The sequence below is a fragment of the Oncorhynchus keta genome, chromosome 28 (assembly GCF_023373465.1).
Source record: "Oncorhynchus keta strain PuntledgeMale-10-30-2019 chromosome 28, Oket_V2, whole genome shotgun sequence".
Taxonomy (NCBI): Eukaryota; Metazoa; Chordata; class Actinopteri; order Salmoniformes; family Salmonidae; genus Oncorhynchus; species Oncorhynchus keta.
Window position 1 is genome coordinate 40,434,966 of NC_068448.1, and position 18,785 is coordinate 40,453,750.

The following is an 18,785-nucleotide window of genomic DNA, read 5'->3' on the forward strand; positions in this document are numbered from 1 at the left end:
ATTTAGCGAATTTTACGTGAGCGGATAGCTTACTGGGGAAAAAAGAAAAAGAAAGCTTACTGGGACTCGGCACTCCATTTTGGTGGACACATGAAGGGCTGAAACCTTCAGTAGTTATTTACAAACAGCACAGTACTGTCTGACATTATAGCCGGAGAACGTTTAAACACAGAAACGGAGTGTGCAGGCTAACTCAAATGAGCTGCGAATGTAATGTTAGCTAGCAGGATTGCGGTAAGTGCAGATCATTTGTTTTGGTAGCTGAATAAATGATTTAATTTCCTTTGAATATTTGGTCATTTCTACGGTCAGAAAACTCCGTTTGAATATGATTTAGTTTGTTTACCAAAGTAATCGATTACTTTCTGCAAGTTATTCACCTCAAACGACGTTTGAGACAACACTAGATAGATAAACTCGCTTGTGCGAACGTACATGGAAACTTCCACGAACATAACCAAAAGGAAAGAAATGGAGAGATCGCCAGATGGACAATTAATCACAAAAGATGGTGTGATTGTGGGTACTCTTCTTCAGAATGTAACTGTGGGGGTGAAATACTGCAATGGGTGATGAAAATGTGGTGAGCACGGACAACAGTTCCCAGCTCAGGCTTACGCTTCGAACATCACTGCTGCATAACATTTTGGACACATGGAGGAGAGACTCATTTTCTCAGTATCCTCAAAACCGTGTCTTTTGACAACTGCTGACAGCTACAGGGACATAAACACAAAAATGCTGCTTGGAGGCAAGTGTCCACGATAGTAGGATTGTCAGTTGAGTAGTGAGCTTGTGCTAGATGTGGCTAGTTAGCTAGCTAGCTAGTTGGCCTAGCCAATGAGGTGTTTGTGTGAAAGAAAGTCAAATTATGCTAGTTACTACCCCTGATAACTTTACCAAATAATCATGTTTGAAAGAGTGTGAGTGTGTATGCTAGATTAATAGAAATGGTAGATGTAGTGTCTTAACACTTAGTACTTATTTATGTAATAAGAAAGACTCTGAATACAAGCAATTGAACTGGAGCTTCACATTTACTCAAACAGGTTAGTACCAACCAGAATAACAGAACAATACTGCGCATGACCAAGGGCGCTTCATCCTTAAAGGGGACATCAGTAATTAACAGAACATAACAGTAGATACTACTGTACCCCTGATAATTTGGTCAGATAACCGTGTGTGTGTCTGTACAGTAGGTGACATGTCTATGATAGCTATCTAATAACTATAGTTATGCTAGGTAATGGTTTGGCTTATCATGTTCATGTCTATGTAGAAGAAGACTGTAGGAGGAAGTGGAGAGGACTCAGGGACAGGTATCAGAGAGAGAGAAGGGCAGAGAAAGATAAGAGGTCTTGGTCAGCAGCTTCAGGCCAGCAGCCGTGGCGCTTCTGCCACTTTCTTTTCTGGATCCATTTATTGTGCCTAGGGCAACGAGTGGAAATTTTACAGCCAGACCCTCTACTACGTCATCCACAAGTGTTGTCGCCACCGGTGCATTTTTAAAAATGTATTTCACTTTTATTTAACTAGGCAAGTCAGTTAAGAACACCTGTTCTGCCTGTTCAGGGGCAGAATGACAGATTTGTACCTTGTCAGCTCAGGGGTTTGAACTTGCAACCTTCTGGTTACTAGTCCAATGCTCTAACTACTAGGCTACCCTGCCGCATCAAGACTAAAGGTCGACCGATTATGATTTTTCAACGCTGATACAGATTGTTGGACGACCATAAAAGCCGATACCGATTAATCGGCCTATTTATTTATTTATAGTAATGACAATTACAACAATACTGAATGAACACTTATTTTAACTTAATATAATACATCAATAAAGTCAATTTAGCCAAGTAAATAATGAAACATGTTCAATTTGGTTTAAATAATGGACACTTGCCTTGGAGAAGAAAGTAAAAGTGCAATATGTTCCATGTAAAATATGTGCCATGTAAGAAAGTTAACGTTTCAGTTCCTTGCTCAAGAACGTGAGAACATATGAAAGCTGGTGGTTCCTTTTAAACATAAATCGTCAATATTCCCAGGTAAGAAGTTTTAGGTTGTAGTTATTATTGGAATTATTATAGGACCATTTCCCTCTACCATTTGTATTTCATTAACCTTTGATTATTGGATGTTCTTATAGGCACTTTAGTATTGCCAGTGTAGCAGTATAATATAATAATAATATATGCCATTTAGCAGACGCTTTTATCCAAAGTGACTTACAGCCATGTGTGCATACATTCTACGTATGGGTGGTCCCGGGAATCGAACCCACTACCCTGGCGTTACAAGCGCCATGCTCTACCAACTGAGCTACAGAACCACCAGCTTCCGTCCCTCTCCTCGCCCCTACCTGGGCTCGAACCAGGAACACATCGACAACAGCCACACTCGAAGCAGCGTTCCCATCGCTCCACTCCACTCTGCTGGCTGAGGATTGATGATAAAAACGTTTGACATGTTTCTGTGGATATTATGGATATAATTTGGAATTTTTGTCTGCGTTGTCGTGACCGCTCTTTCCAGTGGATTCTTGGGCATAACGCACCAAACTAACGGAGGTATTTGGATATAAAAAACATCTTTATGGAACAGAAGGAACATTTGTTGTCTAACTGGGAGTCTCTTGAGTGAAAACATCCGAAGATCAAAGGTAAACGATTCGTTTGATTGCTTTTCTGATTTTCGTGACCAAGTTACCTAATGCTAGGTGTACTTATTGTTTTGTCGAGCGATAGATAAACTTACACAAACGCTTGTATTGCTTTCGCTGTAAAGTATAATTTCAAAATCTGAGACGACAGGGTGATTAACAAAAGGCTAAGCTGTGTTTAGCTATATTGCACTTGTGATTTCATGAATATGAATATTTTCTAGTAATATTATTTGACTGTTGCGCTATGCTATTCAGCGTTGCTGATGACAATTATAGCGGATCTGGGATGGGTGGTTCAGAGGTTAAAAATATATACTTCTGTGTATTGATTAAGAAAGGCATTGGTGTTTATGGTTAGGTACAGTCGTCCAACGATTGTGCTTTTTCGCAAATGCTCTTTGTTAAATCATCCCCCAGCATTGCATCGATTATATGCAATGCAGGACACGCTAGATAAACGAGTAATATCATCAACCATGTGTAGTTATAACTAGTGATTATGATTGATTGTTTTTTATAAGATAAGTTTAATGCTAGCTAGCAACTTACCTTGGCTTCTACTGCATTCGCGTAACAGACAGGCTCCTCGTGGAGTGCAATGAGAGGCAGGTGGTTAGAGCGTTGGACTAGTTAACTCTAGAGTTGCAAGATTGGATCCCCGAACTGACAAGGTAAAAATCTGCCGTTCTGCCCCTGAACAAGGCAGTTAACCCACCGTTCCTAGGCCTTCATTGAAAGTAAGAATGTGTTCTTAACTGACTTGCCTAGTTAAATAATGGTATAAAAAATTGGCGCCAAAAATACCGATTTCCGATTGTTATGAAAACTTGAAATCGACCCTAATTAAATCGGCCATTCCGATTAATCGGTCGACCTCTACTATTGATGGGCTGGAACAGAAATCTGCTCCCTCTGTAGATCAGGGATCTATGTTATTGACTTTTGTTCACCTGAAATTATGCTTTAGTAATAATAGGCTACTTGTTACTAAATGAAATCAGGAGTAGAGCTTACCGTGAAATGATTACTTACAAGCCCTTAATCAACAATGCAATTTTAAGAAAATAGAGTTTGGGTAAAGTGACTGCATAGATGATGATAAACAGCGATTAGCAGCAGTGTGTTTAAAAAAGGTGGTGTCAATGCAAATAGTCTGTGTGACCATTTGATTAATTTCTCAGCAGTATTATGGCTTGGGGTAGAATCTGTTACGGAGACTTTTGACCTAGACTTGGCGCTCCAGTACCGCTTGCCGTGCGGTAGCAGAGAGAACAGTCAATGCTTTGAGTGACTGGAGTCTTTGACAATTTTTTGGGCCTTCCTCTGACCGCCTAGTATATACAGTGCCTTCGGAAAGTATTCAGACCCCTTGACTTTTCCACATTTTAAGTTGTTTGTAAATGTATTAAATAGTTATTTTTCCCTTGTCATTATGGGGTAGTGTGTGTAGATTGATAAAGCAAAAATGAGTTTTTAGAAATATTTTGCAAATTTATTACAAAACAAATACTCACATTTACATTAGTATTCGACCCTAAACTCAGTATTTTGTTGAAGAACCTTTTGGCAGTGATTACAACATTGAGTCTTCTTTGGTATGACCCTACACGCTCAGCACATCTGTATTTGGGGAGTTTCTCCCATTCTTCGCTGCAGATCCTGTCAAGCTCTGTCAGATTGGATGGGGACCATTGCTGCCTAACTATTTTCAGGTCTCTCCAGAGATGTTCGATCGGGTTCGAGTCCTGGCTCTGGCTGGGCCCCACAAGGACATTCAGAGACTTGTCCCGAAGCCACTCCTGCGTTGTCTTGGCTGTGTGCTTTGTGTCGTTGTCCTGTTGGAAGGTGAACCTTCACCCCAGTCTGAGGTACTGATCACTCTGGAGCTGGTTTTCATCAAGGATCTTTCTGTATTTTGTGCCGTTAATCTTTCCTCGATCCGCCTCGCTACTTTATATAGCCTCGCTACTGTTTTTTTTTACGGTCTTTTACTGTTTTTATTTCTTGACTTATCTATTGTCTATCTATTGTAGACATCACGACACCACTCCATAAAAGGTAGGCTATAACAATAGTTCAAGAGAAAGTGTAAGTCTCTGCTCTCTTCAAACTACATCTGGCATATTGGCTGATATAGGCCAGTAATACAATGTGTGAATCTCTGGTAATTTTTGCGCATAGGGTGCAAAATTGCTGGGCCCATGCCTGGCAAGTGATACACTTAAAATAACATTGGGGGACTGCGGTTGAGTATGGGACCGGTAGCGGGTGGGAGTCAGACAGCCAGCGGGTGCTGGCGGGAGTGGGAATCCCACGTAGACCTCTATTGTGCACCATGACAGTGAAGTCTAACGTCAGAGCTGTTTATTACTGTGTCAGTGTGATAAGTAGGGAATTAGCTAGGAAACTGACAGCTCAATAACGGTACATTGACATACTGACTAATACAACTCACATTGAAGATTGATATTCTGACATTTTTCTGTGCAATCATTTGGCCGATGGTTTCATTGTTTGATTCAAGTCTAGTTTTATTGATGCAAAAATAGCTAATGTAAGCCAACTTTTGGCCAGCTCTCTATCGGCACATCAACTGGCGAAAGCTTGCCAAGTTAATTTACTTCTGAAACGTGACAAAACAAATGCTACGTAACATGTCCATATAAACAACTGCTGTTAGATATTAATAATAGCCACCTCATATCGCTATCTGACAGATAACTAGAGGTTAGAGCTGACCTGGCTGTGGTCGCTACTCAAAGCGTAGCTTATTCAGTCACGTCAGTCGAGTGGAGATGAAACATTAGCTAACGTTACATTTCAGTTACAATACTAGCTCTGCACTGTGAATAAACTAGTTTTTTTTTCTGTCAACTTAAACAACAGTTACCTTGCCAGATACATCACACAACTAAAGGGTAGCCAGTTTCTATTAATTTTACAACTCTGTGAAAGACAGGTACACTTAATTATGCTCAACTCTCCCATGCTGGCCCAGCCAGAAGCTTTGCCTTCACACAGCCCATCAGCCTGATCGGTGTCCGCATGGTCCTAAATCCAGTCTGTTGAACGCTCCAAAACTAGAGGTCGACCGATTTAATCGGAATGGCCGATTTAATTAGGGCCGATTTCAAGCTTTTCATATCAATCGGAAATCGGTATTTTTGGGGGCCGATTTTAAATGTTGTTATTATTAATTTTGTTATACCTTTTATTTAACTAGGCAAGTCAGTTAAGAACACATTCTTATTTTCAATGACGACCTAGGAACAGTGGGTTAATTGCCTCGTTCAGGGGCAGAACGACAGATTTTCACCTTGTCAGCTCGGTGGATCCAATCTTGCAACCTTACAGTTAACTAGTCCAACGCAATAACGACCTGCCTCTCTCTCGTTGCACTCCACAAGGAGACTGCCTGTTACGCGAATGCAGTAAGCCAAGGTAAGTTGCTAGCTAGAATTAACCTGTTATGGCTGCAATCACGATACCGGGATCGATATGACAACTACCAGTGAAAATAGAGGGCGCCAAATTCAAACCACAGAAATCTCATAATTACAATTCCTAAAACATAATTGTGTTTTATAATTTTAAAGCTATTCTCGTTGTTAATCCCACCAAAGTGTCCGATTTCAAATAGGCTTTTCAGCGAAAGCACTACAAACGATTGTTAGGTCTCCACCAAACCACAATAAGCACAGCCATTTTCCAGCAACATATAGCATTCCCCCAAAAAAACAGAAATAAAGAAAATTAATCACCAACCTTGAATTATCTTCATCGGATGACACTCATAGGACTTCATGTTACACAATACATGCATGTTTTGTTTGATAAAATTCATATTTATATAAAAAAATCAGTTTACATTGTCGCATTAGATTCACTAGTTCCAAAAACATCAAGTGATTTTGCATAGCCACATCATTCAACAGAAATACTCATCATAGATGTAGATGATAATACAAGTTCTACACATTGAATTATACCTCTCCTTAATGCAACTGTCAGATTTTTTAAAAACTTTACGGAAAAAGAAACTCATTTAATAATCTGAGACGGCGCTCACAAGTTGAAACACCACAGCCGCAAAGATGGCGTCTACATAAACAAGAAATTACATGATGAATATTCCCTTACCTTTTGATCTACATCAGAAAGCACTCCAGGAATCCCAGGTCCACAATAAATGTTTGTTTTGTTCGAAAATACATATCCAAACGCTAATTCTGGTCAGCATTATATCGGACAAAAACTTCAAAAAGTGATTATTACCTGTCGAAGAAACATTTCAAACTAAGTACAGAATCAATCATTAGGATGTTTTAAACATATAGCTTCAATAAAGTTCCACCGGGGTATTCCTTCTTGTCTTCATGAGCAATGGAATGCAAGTGACTACCATGAAGTAAGTCGCTCTGGATAAGAGCGTCTGCTAAATGACTTAAATGTAAATGTACCATGAGGAAAAAGTGCGATCACAAAATGGCTGCTCTCATTCACTCCCACAACAACATAGAAGCCTCATTATAATTTCTATTGATGGTTGACATCTAGTGGAACCCCTAGGCAGTGCAACATCATTCATATCTCAAGGGATTTCATTGGGAACTCTGGTGAATACATACAAGCTCAGATTTCTGACTTCCTGTTTTGATTTCAACTCAGCATTTTTGCCTGGCAATACGAGTTCTGTTATACTTACAGACATCATTCAAACAGTTTTAGAAACGTCAGTGTTTTCTATCCAATACTATGGAAATATTAGCAACTATGACTGAGGAGCAGGCCGTTTGATATGGGCACCTTTCATCCAAGCTACTCAATACTGCCCCTGCAGCCATAAAAAGTTAAACTTATCTTGTAAAAAACAAACAATCATAATCACTAGTTAACTACACATGGTTCATGATTACTAGATATTATCTAGTGTGTCCTGCGTTGCATATAATCTGACTGAGCATACAAGTATCTTAAGTATCTGACTGAGCTGTGGTAGGCAGAAGCAGGCGCGTAAACATTAATTCAAACAGTACTTTCGTGCGTTTGCCAGCAGCTCTTTGTGAAATTGTTAGCAAGTTAGCGCGCGCTAATAGCGTTTCAAACGTCACTCGCTCTGAGCCTTGCAGTGGTTGTTTCCCTAACGCTGCTTCGAGGGTGGCTGTTGTCGTTGTGTTCCTGGTTCGAGCCCAGAAGAGGAGCGAGGAGTGGGACGGAAGCTATACTGTTGCACTGGCAATACTAAAGTGCTTATAAGAACATCCAATAGTCAAAGGTTAATGAAAAATGATCTGCCGAAATTGTTGCCACCCTATTACTAGCCTGTTCAACCTCTCTTTCGTGTCGTCTGAGATTCCCAAAGATTGAAAGCAGCTGCGGTCATCCCCCTCTTCAAAGGGGGACACTCTTGACCCAAACTGCTACAGACCTATATCTATCCTACCCTGCCTTTCTAAGGTCTTCGAAAGCCAAGTCAACAAACAGATTACCGACCATTTCGAATCTCACCATACCCTCTCTGCTATGCAATCTGGTTTCAGAGCTGGTCATGGGTGCACCTCAGCCACGCTCAAGGTCCTAAACGATATCTTAACCGCCATCGATAAGAAATAGCCTCCAATACCCTACTCAACAAATTGATGCAGTCTATCACAGCGCCATCCGTTTTGTCACCAAAGCCCCATATACTACCCACCATTGCGACCTGTACGCTCGTTGGCTGGCCTCGCTTCATACTCGTTGCCAATCCCACTGGCTCCATGTCATCTACAAGACCCTGCTAGGTAAAGTCCCCCTTACCTCAGCTCGCTGGTCACCATAGCATCACCCACCTGTAGCACGCACTCCAGCAGGTATATCTCTCTAGTCACCCCCAAAACCAATTCTTTCTTTGGCCGCCTCTCCTTCCAGTTCTCTGCTGCCAATGACTGGAACGAACTACAAAAATCTCTGAAACTGGAAACACTTATCTCCCTCACTAGCTTTAAGCACCAGCTGTCAGAGCAGCTCACAGATTACTGTAGCTGTACATAGCCCACCTATAATTTAGGCCAAACAACTACCTCTTTCCCTACTGTATTTATTTTATTTATTTATTTTGCTCCTTTGCACCCCATTATTTTTATTTCTACTTTCACATTCTTCCACTGCAAATCTACCATTCCAGTGTTTTACTTGCTATATTGTATTTAATTTGCCGCCATGGCCTTTTTGCCTTCCCTTATCTGACTTCATTTGCTCACATCGTGAATAGACTTGTTTCTACTGTATTATTGACTGCATGTTTGTTTTACTTCATGTGTAACTAACTCTGTGTCGTTGTATGTGTTGAACTGCTTTGCTTCATCTTGGCCAGGTCGCAATTGTAAATGAGAACTTGTTCTCAACTTGCCTATCTGGTTATATAAAGGTGATATAAAAAAAAAGCATTTTTGGTCCTCCAATAATCGGTATCTGCGTTGAAAATCATAATCGGTCGACCTCTACTCTAAACAGCCTACCCGACCGCATTTGTAATTAATAAATCCAATGTGAAACATGATAACTATAGTATCCTTAACGACCATTGGAAAAAGTCAAGCCTTTCTTCTCTAATTAAACACCTCTCCCTAATTTCAGAATTACGCTTGTAACGTCGTCAGTAGGCTACAGTAACCTATGCTTCAGAGGGGAGAGGCAGGTAGCCTACACACACACGCACACAGACTGGCCAAAATCTCTGCCTAACAGGCAGAGCTGGAATATGTTTTTGAGTTACTGAGTTAGGGCTTTGCATAGGCACTTTGTTGCGATATTTATTGAAATGGAGGAAATTCCCAGAACGGCAAATACCGTTATTGACCTTGTTCCCTTGTTTTTAAAATAAGATCACGTTCATTTCTGATGTTATGTTCCTGAACTGGTTCTAAACCTTAGCTGTAATGTGAGTTTGCAAGAGTAACTATCCTGGTTTCCATCTTAGTGTTGTCTTCGAGACCACCTGACGCAAGACTGATTCAAGACCGGAGGGGGGCGAGACCTAGTCAAGACCGAGACCAGAATTTTTTTCTGGGGAGATAAATCTTGCCAGCAAAGTCAGCCATTGGTTAGGCCATCAGAAGCTAGATGAAGGCATCTGCCATTCAACCAATCACATTTTGACTTATTGAGTGAAGGTTTGTACAAAAACGTATGGAAACTTCTCACTTGAATGCCAACAGTGGCGAGCAGTAGTTTTCCCACGTCTAGCTAGCTAGCTTTTGTTGACGGCTAGTTTGCTGCGGCTGCAGCAGGTTTTATCAATAAGGATGTTGTTGCTAATTTGTTAGCTTCTCCGCTTTCAACAAGAAGTTAAGTTTCAAATTATCGTCAGCTGGTGGGTGGAACTGTGTTTTTTTTTATTGCAGCGTGTTTGCTGTTAGCCATCTCTTTTGAAAGTAACGTGTGTGTGTGTGAATTATTGTTGGATTTAAAGTGGAACTGACATCATTTTAGCGACATGTAATCTTACACAAATCTGTTCAGCTGACAAGCAAAAACTTGAAAATGACCATATCTAAATGTTCAGAAATTCTTAGAATGTTTGGGAATAAGGTATACTAAGGAATTTGACAATTAAATAGCGATATAGGTTGTAATAACGGCCGGGCGTTTGACAATTAATAGACACTGCAGTAAGTGTAAACCTCTGTCTTGTCCAGGACCAGAGTCTACACAGACCGGTGCGCTATAGCCAATCAGAGCGACAGTAGACCTTTATACAACAAACAAGTCATTTGCTACAGGGCCTGCCATCATTCACTTTGAACTGGACTGTGTTTACAGGCAGTTGCAACAGCGCCACTTTAGATCATTAGAACGCATTTGCCAAAACCACAAAATACACCTTAATGGATTTCTGCAGATATGTAAACACAATGGGAGTCCTCTTACATTTGGGAACTTTACAGTCCCATTGATCAAGGTAGGCTCTCTCCCTCAGTTATGCACATCAACAACCAAATCAACAACTAATGCTAGCCAAAGCAAGACGAGCTAAAATCTAACGAAGGAACATTAGATAAAACCTCACATTTTTTTAGTTGGTTGGCTGTCAAAATTGCACCGGTAAACAAACGATGGGGAATTGTAGCCTCCTCGTCCTTCTGCAGCTTGCCTGCCAATGCATGCTTGTGTCAACCAAGCACCCAAGCTAACTGGCTAAAGTTGGCTGGCTTGCTAGCTAGCTACTTCCAGACACAAATAAGATAATACCCCACTCTGACTATTTTACTCTGGTTAGGCTGTTTACATGTTATCTAGAGCGTACTTGACCAACAAAACTTGTTTTGTCTATGTGTAGAGTATGACTTTATTCATCCAAACTTGGGAAATGGTTTTATCACAGTATGCATCATCAATGACTTACAATGACAGAACACACAACAATGACCAACACATGATAAAAAAAAAAAGAAAAAAACAAAAACGCATTGCCACCTGTCATATTCCGCAGGTGTTGCACTTTCGTAAATTCATCAGTTGTTCTGCGCTCTGGCACACTCCGATAAGAGTGCTCTAAAATCGGAGTACATAGCCAGAGTGAATTTGGGAGAACTCGAGAGATATGCTAACTGTATAACAGTTGTTCAAGTTCTTGCTAGCTACATCTTCGGCCGTTGTAGGAAAGATGGATCGTTAAAACAATTGTAAAACAAGCTGGCCCTGGACATAACACACGAGTCAAAACATTGTGGTGAAGTGTGCTAAAGCACTGTACAGGAAAGAAGAGGACTGGGGTTCTGTTAATGTGGACACTACAAATAATTCCTACTGAATATGTGGTGTACTTAACTGCAGTATAGTATTACTATTTATGAGATGATTATTATGGATGTTGGTGTGTTGACCTTAACTCTTCTTTGATGTCATCACCCAGAGTCGGAAGAGGTTGCCTGGGCTTGCTCGCACTTCATGAACTCTTCATTTGGTTTTGCTGCGCTGCCTACGCTGAAATTGAAATGATTTATTGGATGCAAGCGGCAGTCAGGCTGCCTCGCAAAGGATTGGTGCTCTGTCTGTTCCTGGCACTCCATTTGGCTGTCTCCAAGGTGGATAATAGAGGTAGGTCTGAAGCCTTCATTTGTTTAAACGGAGAACGTTTAAACAAGCAATGAAATTAGGTCAGCATTTACACAAGTACCTTTAAGGCTGGTTTACAGTCCACGTATCAACATATCTGTAGACTACCCTCCATGCACATTCCACGTTCGAACGTTCCATGTTGGACAACCAAAGTCTGTCTGTTGAAGTAATCCAATCGACAGGCGAATGAATATCTGTTGAATATCCAACTTTAATCTGTTTTTCCGTGTTTAAAAAAAATATTTTTTTTTCTACACACACATATATATTGTATGTGTATATATATACATACATACATACACACATGCATACATACACATACATATACAGTGGGGCAAAAAAGTATTTCTTCAGCCACCAATTGTGCAAGTTCTCCCACTTAAAAAGATGAGAGAGGCCTGTAATTTTCATCATAGGTACACTTCAACTATGACAGACAAAATGAGAAAATAAAATCCAGAAAATCACATTGTAGTATTTTTATTTAATTTATTTGCAAATTATGGTGGAAAATAAGTATTTGGTCAATAACAAAAGTTGACCTCAATACTTTGTTATATACTCTTTGTTGGCAATGACAGAGGTCAAACGTTATGTTACTGTCTCCATGACAACAAGAAATACTTAAATACATGTCATTTTGCCTTTGAAATGTGTTTTTTAAATCTGTAGAATTCCATTCATTCCTATGGAGGACTGTTCCTAGTAGGGAGTGCCAATATGGCCAACCAGTGGCTTCATAGCCTCTCAATAGCCAATACAAAGCATCAGCAATCCAGGGTTTATGTACGTCATTGATTTAAACATAGTATAACTAGAGAGAGAGCCATACAACAGGCCTACAAACCCTCAGTCCAGCCTCTGTCAGCCTATTGCGGACAGTCTGAGCACTGATGGAGGGATTGTGCGTTCCTGGTGTAACTCGGGCAGTTGTTGCCATCCTGTACCTGTGCCGCAGGTGTGATTTTCGGATGTACCGATCCGGTACAGGTGTTACACGTGGTCTGCCACCGCAATTTATTGTCCTGGCCACATCTGCAGTCCACAGGTCTCCTTGCAGAATGCCTAAGGCACATTCACGCAGATGAGCAGGGACCCTGGGCATCTTTCTTTGGTGTTTTTCAGAGTCAGTAGAAAGGCCTCTTTTAGTGTTCTAAGTTTTCATAACTGTGACCTTAATTGCTGACCGTCTAAGTTGTTAGTGTCTTAACGACCATTCCACAGGTGCATGTTCATTAATTGTTTATGGCTCATTGATCAAGAATGGGAAACAGTGTTTAAACCCTTTACAATGAAGATCTGTGAAGTTATTTGGATTTTTACGAATTATCTTTGAAAGACAGCGTCCTGAAAAGGGGATGTTTCTTTTTTGCTGAGTTTCTCTGTCTGTCATCTGTCTTCATGTGCTGTCTGACAGCTCTCTCTTTCTCACCCTCTCTATCCTCTCCAGTGTTCCTATATTCAGCAGTGTTCTGCAATTTGGGATACAGGTTTTTGGGCTACTTCCAAATTGCCACCGCGGCCACAATTGCGTTTCTCTTCAAGTATGTATTTCACTGTGACCTGCTGCAGCAGACTATCGGGGGGAGTGAGTGAGTGGTGGAGAGGGTTAGAGGGGTGTGTGTGCGTTGAGAGCACTGATTGAGAGTGCAACTTTTTACCAGTTATAGGTAGGCTATTTAGATTGGTCATTATGGAGACACCCCTTTTCCATAAAACATATAAACAAATTTAGGAGCACAAAAAGCTCTTTAGATGAATTCACTCAGAAGTGGTTTAAATAAACTGCATTCTAATGTTGAATATTCTTATGGATAACGGTATCAAGCGATGGGTTTTACTCATGCTCAGTTCTAGGGTCTGAATGCTGCGCGAGAGGAAATTTGAAATATAAGTTTGTGCTTTTGTTATGGGAAAAAGTACACAATGAAATTAGGTTAAATGTGGAGAATGATAGGCTACAATTGCATCTGTTGGCCATTAATTTCTAAGTAGGCTATTAATTTCTATGCCATTGTAGCCTACCATTTGAAACAATATGTTGAAATGACGATATGACTGGAGTCATAGCAAATCAATTTGTGCCACTTGTGTAGCCTTCCTGGAGCTGGCAAACTGATTTAATAAGTAGCCTATAACTTCAGTTGATTGTTGTTGTCGCCTTGCGTTATTATGCAATTATTAATGGCCATGTTTAGTTAATTAAATTAGAAGTTATCAATTGTGATCATGGTCACAGCTCTATCGCAAATGTATAATTCTTCACATTTAATGCCAGTTTCATTGTGGACTTTTCCCTGAAATTAGATGTTGGCCTATAGCATCTAGTCCAGCAAACCATGGCAAAGTTGAATTGCAATTATAAACCCAGATTTTAGTCAGTAGCATATGTCTATTGAAATAACAAGCCAGTCTCGCAAATAGGCCATTGTAACGGTTTTAGTTTTAACATTTGGCACATAGTAACGGCACAATTGCCAGAAAATATCCCAACATTCGTTTTTTTTCTTTGTCCAAGTGTTTCTTGCACAGAGATTTCGAGACCCTCTCTAATTTTCATCACTCTAACTAATTCTGTCGGATTTATCTATAGTTTATCCCAAACGGGATTTATTTACAGTTATAAACTGGGTTGTTTGAATCCCTGAATGCTGATTGGTTGAAAGCCATGGTATATCAGATGTGTACCACGGGAATGAAAAAAAAAACATTTTTACTGTTCTAATTACGTTGGCAACCAGTTTATAATAGCAATAAGGCACCTCCAGGGGTTTGTGGTATATGGCCAATATACCACAGCTAAGAGCTATGTCTAAAGAACAGCCCTTAGCTGTGGTATATTGGCCATATACCACACCTCCTTGCGCCTTATTGCTTAATCATAGCCATCAAAACAAGTTAAATCGACATCAATTGATTGAAATGATCTGGAGAGTTCAGTAGGGGCGATTTATCTTTTTCTCTTGCAGAATTCTGAAATTCTTATTAAGATGGAAAAACACATTTTGCTTAGCCTATGTTAAAAGGACGTTAATATTCCTTATTTTGCTTGATAGCGTCATGGGAAAAGGGTTTATTGGATACATGTGGCAACTCCTTGTGGCAATTTTTTTTGGGGGAGGTGGGCTAGTTTTTAGGCCTTCTGGGTAGGTTTTCAGAGGTCATTGGGCAATGTGTTGTACATTTTAGCAAGATCTAGCCCATTCTAGCTGTCTTCAATGCTGAGACTCTGTACATTCAAACACAAGACTATTCTATAATACTACTACTATATGTACACTAGTGTACGTCTGTCATCTGTCTTCATGGGCTGTCTGACAGCTTTCTCTGTCTCGCTCTCTTCCTCTTTAATGGGGATTTATTGCCAATGTAAAATAAATATAGACTTCAAAGGTTATATTATTGGCTATGTGCAGTGTTGTAACAATGTGCGAATGGCAAGCCAAAGTGGGTATGGTCAAACATTGGTCAGGAGGATAGAAAGTGCAGCCCAGTTTCCACCTCATTTTGTGGGCAGTGGGCGCATAGCAGGTCTGCACAACCGCTCTCAATAGCAAGGCTATGCTCGAGTCTGTGCATAGTCAAAGCTTTTCTTAATTTGGGGAATTCTCTGTGTAGGGCCAGTTAGCGTTCCAGTTTGCATAGTTTTTTTGGTTCATTCTTTCCCATGTGTAAAAAAATAACTTTTCACATTATTTGGTTGGGTGTAATTAGTTGCTTCTCTCTCCTCTTTCTGCTGTCTTCAGTCTTTGTGCTGTAGCAATTTGTCTGAAATAAATGACAAAATATTTGAACAATAATGTAATGTTTATACACATTACACAAGTAAAAAACAACATTGTGGAATTGATAACTAGTTAGATGTGTTCCAGAGGGTGTGTATACCTTTTTAGCCAGAAAAAGGGTCCCCGAAAATTGTGCACAATTTTGAATGTCAATTGTACAATATGTTACGAATTTGAAAGTACTTAAGAATTTGTTATCTCTTTAATTTGCCCAATATTATTTACATTTACATTTAAATCATTTAGCAGACGCTCTTATCCAGAGCGACTTACAAATTGGTGCATTCACCTTATAACATCCAGTAGAACAGTCACTTTACAATAGTGCATCTAAATCTTAAAGGGGGGTGAGAAGGATTACTTATCCTATCCTAGGTATTCCTTAAAGAGGTGGGGTTATTGGGTGTGCTCTCTCCTCTCTGACTGTCTGCTTGTCTGTCTAGCTGTGCTCTCTCCTGTCTGTCTGTCTGACTGTCTGCTTGTCTGTCTAGCTGTGCTCTCTCCTGTCTGTCTGTCTGACTGTCTGCTTGTCTGTCTAGCTGTGCTCTCTCCTGTCTGTCTGTCTGACTGTCTGCTTGTCTGTCTAGCTGTGCTCTCTCCTGTCTGTCTAGCTGTGCTCTCTCCTGTCTGTCTGTCTGACTGTCTGCTTGTCTGTCTAGCTGTGCTGTCTGTCTGGATGCATGCATCCATGTTCCTGAAATAACTAATCAAACAGCTGTTTTCCTATATAGACCTACCTCCCTTTTTTCTGTTTCAGTTCTTGTTGTTGGTTCAACGGACCCTGTTCGTGGCATAGTTGGCAGGGATGTCATCTTGCCTTGTTTCCTGAGACCTACCACGAGTGCTGTTGAAGAGTCCGTAGAGTGGCAGAGACCAGTTCTAGAGCCAAAAGAGGTGCATTTGTACCGAGACCGTAGTGATGACAATGTGATCCAGTATCCATCCTACAGTGTTAGGACGTCACTGTTCAGGGAAGAACTGAAGAACGGCAACGTCTCACTAAAGCTGACCAATGTGAAACTCTCTGATGCTGGAAATTACACCTGTTACATACCAACGTTAGGCCACCAGAAAACCACCATTGAACTCTATGTCGGCGGTGAGTCATTTGATTACCAAACACATGGTTCAGATTTCTTTGTCAGTCGATCAAATGCCAACAAAATGATTGGCTAACTTGAATGATCAGCATGTTTATCCTTCCTCTCATTTATTGATTAACGGTGTTATATGATGCATTGGATGTCAAGAAAGGTGCCTGGCCCCAAAAATTGTTATTATGACATCACGCACATTGAGTACAGAGGTCTGAAATCTGTTCTTCTATGTCTACAATGTATAGAGGATGGGACTCCTTCATCCTCCCTCCAACCCACCCAACCACTCCTGAAAGACCAATCAGGGAAAGTCAGGGGTGAGTTTCCAAAACCTAATCAATTCATATTAGAAATGTCAACCTCTGTACAAACAAAAAGTGATATTTGATGTCATAATTACAATTATTTAATCAAATATACTTCGACATCATACTTTTAAAGGTCCATCAATATCAGGATGATAAATCCTATAAACCTTTTATGTCTTTGTGTCTGTGTAGGTGCAGCCCCTCGGCCATGGCTTTCCATTGTGAGAACCAAAGACAAGGAAGTGGTCCTGAAGTGTGAGGCTGAAGGGTTAGTCTACAAGCCTGAGTTGGTGTTGCTGAACAGTAAGGGAACCCTCCTCCCTGCTGATGAACCTACAGAGAGACCCATGGACTCCGAGGGCTTGTACACAGTGACACGCTATTTCACTGTCCAGAAGACTGCCACCAATGTGTTCACCTGTCGAGTTCAACAGCTGGAGATCAAACACATGAGGGAGACACAGATTCATGTTCCAGGTGAGTTGGTTTTTGATACAGGACTGAATTTACTATGTTGCGAGGAATTTTAAAACCTCCTTGTTGAGGGTTGGAATGATGGCCTGAATCTCTGTGTGGGGTTATTTACTGTTGCTGTTTTCAATTGTATTTATGAACTATTTAATTTTTTATTAAATTCCAACATACAGGTCATTCACAGTTATGAACTATTTTGAAGTGATCTTTCACACTGTAGGTACTAATGTCTTATGATGGTTTCACGTTACTTGTTTTTCAGACAAAATATTTCAAGAGGAATACCCCTTGGGATGGAAAGTTGGAATTGGATTTCTAGGAGCTGTTGTAGGAGGTGTTGTAGGAGCTGTTGTAGTTTTTCTGTTCATGCGGAGAAACGCGGAAGGTAAGTCATGGATGTGTGACCTGTACTTCTTGGTTTTAGCCTTGTTCCAATACTTTAAAGTCACACTCCAGTCTCGTTTTCACCTCATTTATCACCGGATGACATCATAGGGCACCATCAGACCAACACCTTAAATGGCATACTCCTTGTTTCCAAAAGAAAACAAGTTTGGTGAACATTACTGTATTTATACATGGGATATTTTCTTTCAACGGGAAAAGTAAAAAAAAATATATATGTATTTTTTTAAATGGAATGCGTCTTTAAAATGCATCCTTCCTTCTCTCCTCCCTTATTTACAGTATTCACTGATCTAATAAGTGACACATGAAGGGCTCCACTACATAGTAGCTTTCACCAGTCCAGTGATGATACCAATGAATGTTTCAAATGATAGTCATAGTTATTTTCCCAAAGTAATACGTGTTTAAATGTGTCACTTAGTTGACTGTGTTCATGTGGTGTATTATTAGTCTGTTCTGTAAGAGTAAATCCCGTCTCTCATCCATTTACACAGAAACCAATAGTGGGCATGCAGCGGGATGTAACAGGAATGCTGTCCCCCTGGTTCCTCTTCTCCATAACTTCAATGTAAATGGCCTTCCTAATGGTGTGCGTGTGTCACAACCTGGAGAATGGGACAGCCAACATATCCTTGATTGATTCCACCAGCCACCCTCGGCGACGTAATTGAGAGAGACACTTATCACCTACAGTGAAGCCGCTCAACATTTACCGTACAAGACAGAAGACCATGGTATGGCAAGTTGACTGTGTTCATGTGGTGTATTATTAGTCTGTTCTGTATTGGAGACCAAAAACGTAATATAATACATCATTAAAATTAATTTAGCCTCAACTAAATAATGAAACATGTTCAATTTGGTTTAAATAATGCAAAAACAAAAAGTTGGAGAAGAAAGTAAAAGTGCAATATGTGCCATGTAAATAGCTAACGTTTAAGTTCCT

General features: G+C 40.3%; 1 protein-coding gene across 3 annotated transcripts; it reads left to right on the forward strand.

Annotated features, from left to right (window-relative positions):
* The first annotated feature begins 32 nt into the window (after positions 1 to 32).
* Positions 33 to 18,558, forward strand: LOC118360438 (myelin-oligodendrocyte glycoprotein-like). 3 transcript variants are annotated; one of them, XM_052483069.1, is made up of 7 exons: positions 33 to 234; positions 11,562 to 11,746; positions 16,310 to 16,651; positions 16,895 to 16,966; positions 17,150 to 17,434; positions 17,694 to 17,816; positions 18,334 to 18,558. In XM_052483069.1, exons 2-7 carry the CDS (start codon positions 11,644 to 11,646, stop codon positions 18,477 to 18,479), a joined length of 1,071 nt encoding a protein of 356 aa, XP_052339029.1. In that variant the 5' UTR covers positions 33 to 234; positions 11,562 to 11,643; the 3' UTR covers positions 18,480 to 18,558. The 3 variants fall into 3 exon arrangements, with proteins under 3 accessions (XP_052339029.1, XP_052339031.1, XP_052339030.1); XM_052483070.1 differs by lacking the exon at positions 33 to 234 and adding an exon at positions 245 to 2,662; XM_052483071.1 differs by lacking the exon at positions 16,895 to 16,966.
* The last annotated feature ends 227 nt before the right edge of the window (positions 18,559 to 18,785 follow it).

What these genes read in the sequence shown, in the direction of transcription:
- LOC118360438 (XM_052483069.1), top strand. Translation starts at nt 11,644, where the DNA reads ATGATTTATTGGATGCAAGCGGCAGTCAGGCTGCCTCGCAAAGGATTG. An exon ending in CTCCAAGGTGGATAATAGAG is followed by an intron (nt 11,747 to 16,309) that starts GTAGGTCTGAAG and finishes TTTCTGTTTCAG; the next exon opens with TTCTTGTTGTTGGTTCAACG. An exon ending in CATGCGGAGAAACGCGGAAG is followed by an intron (nt 17,817 to 18,333) that starts GTAAGTCATGGA and finishes CCATTTACACAG; the next exon opens with AAACCAATAGTGGGCATGCA.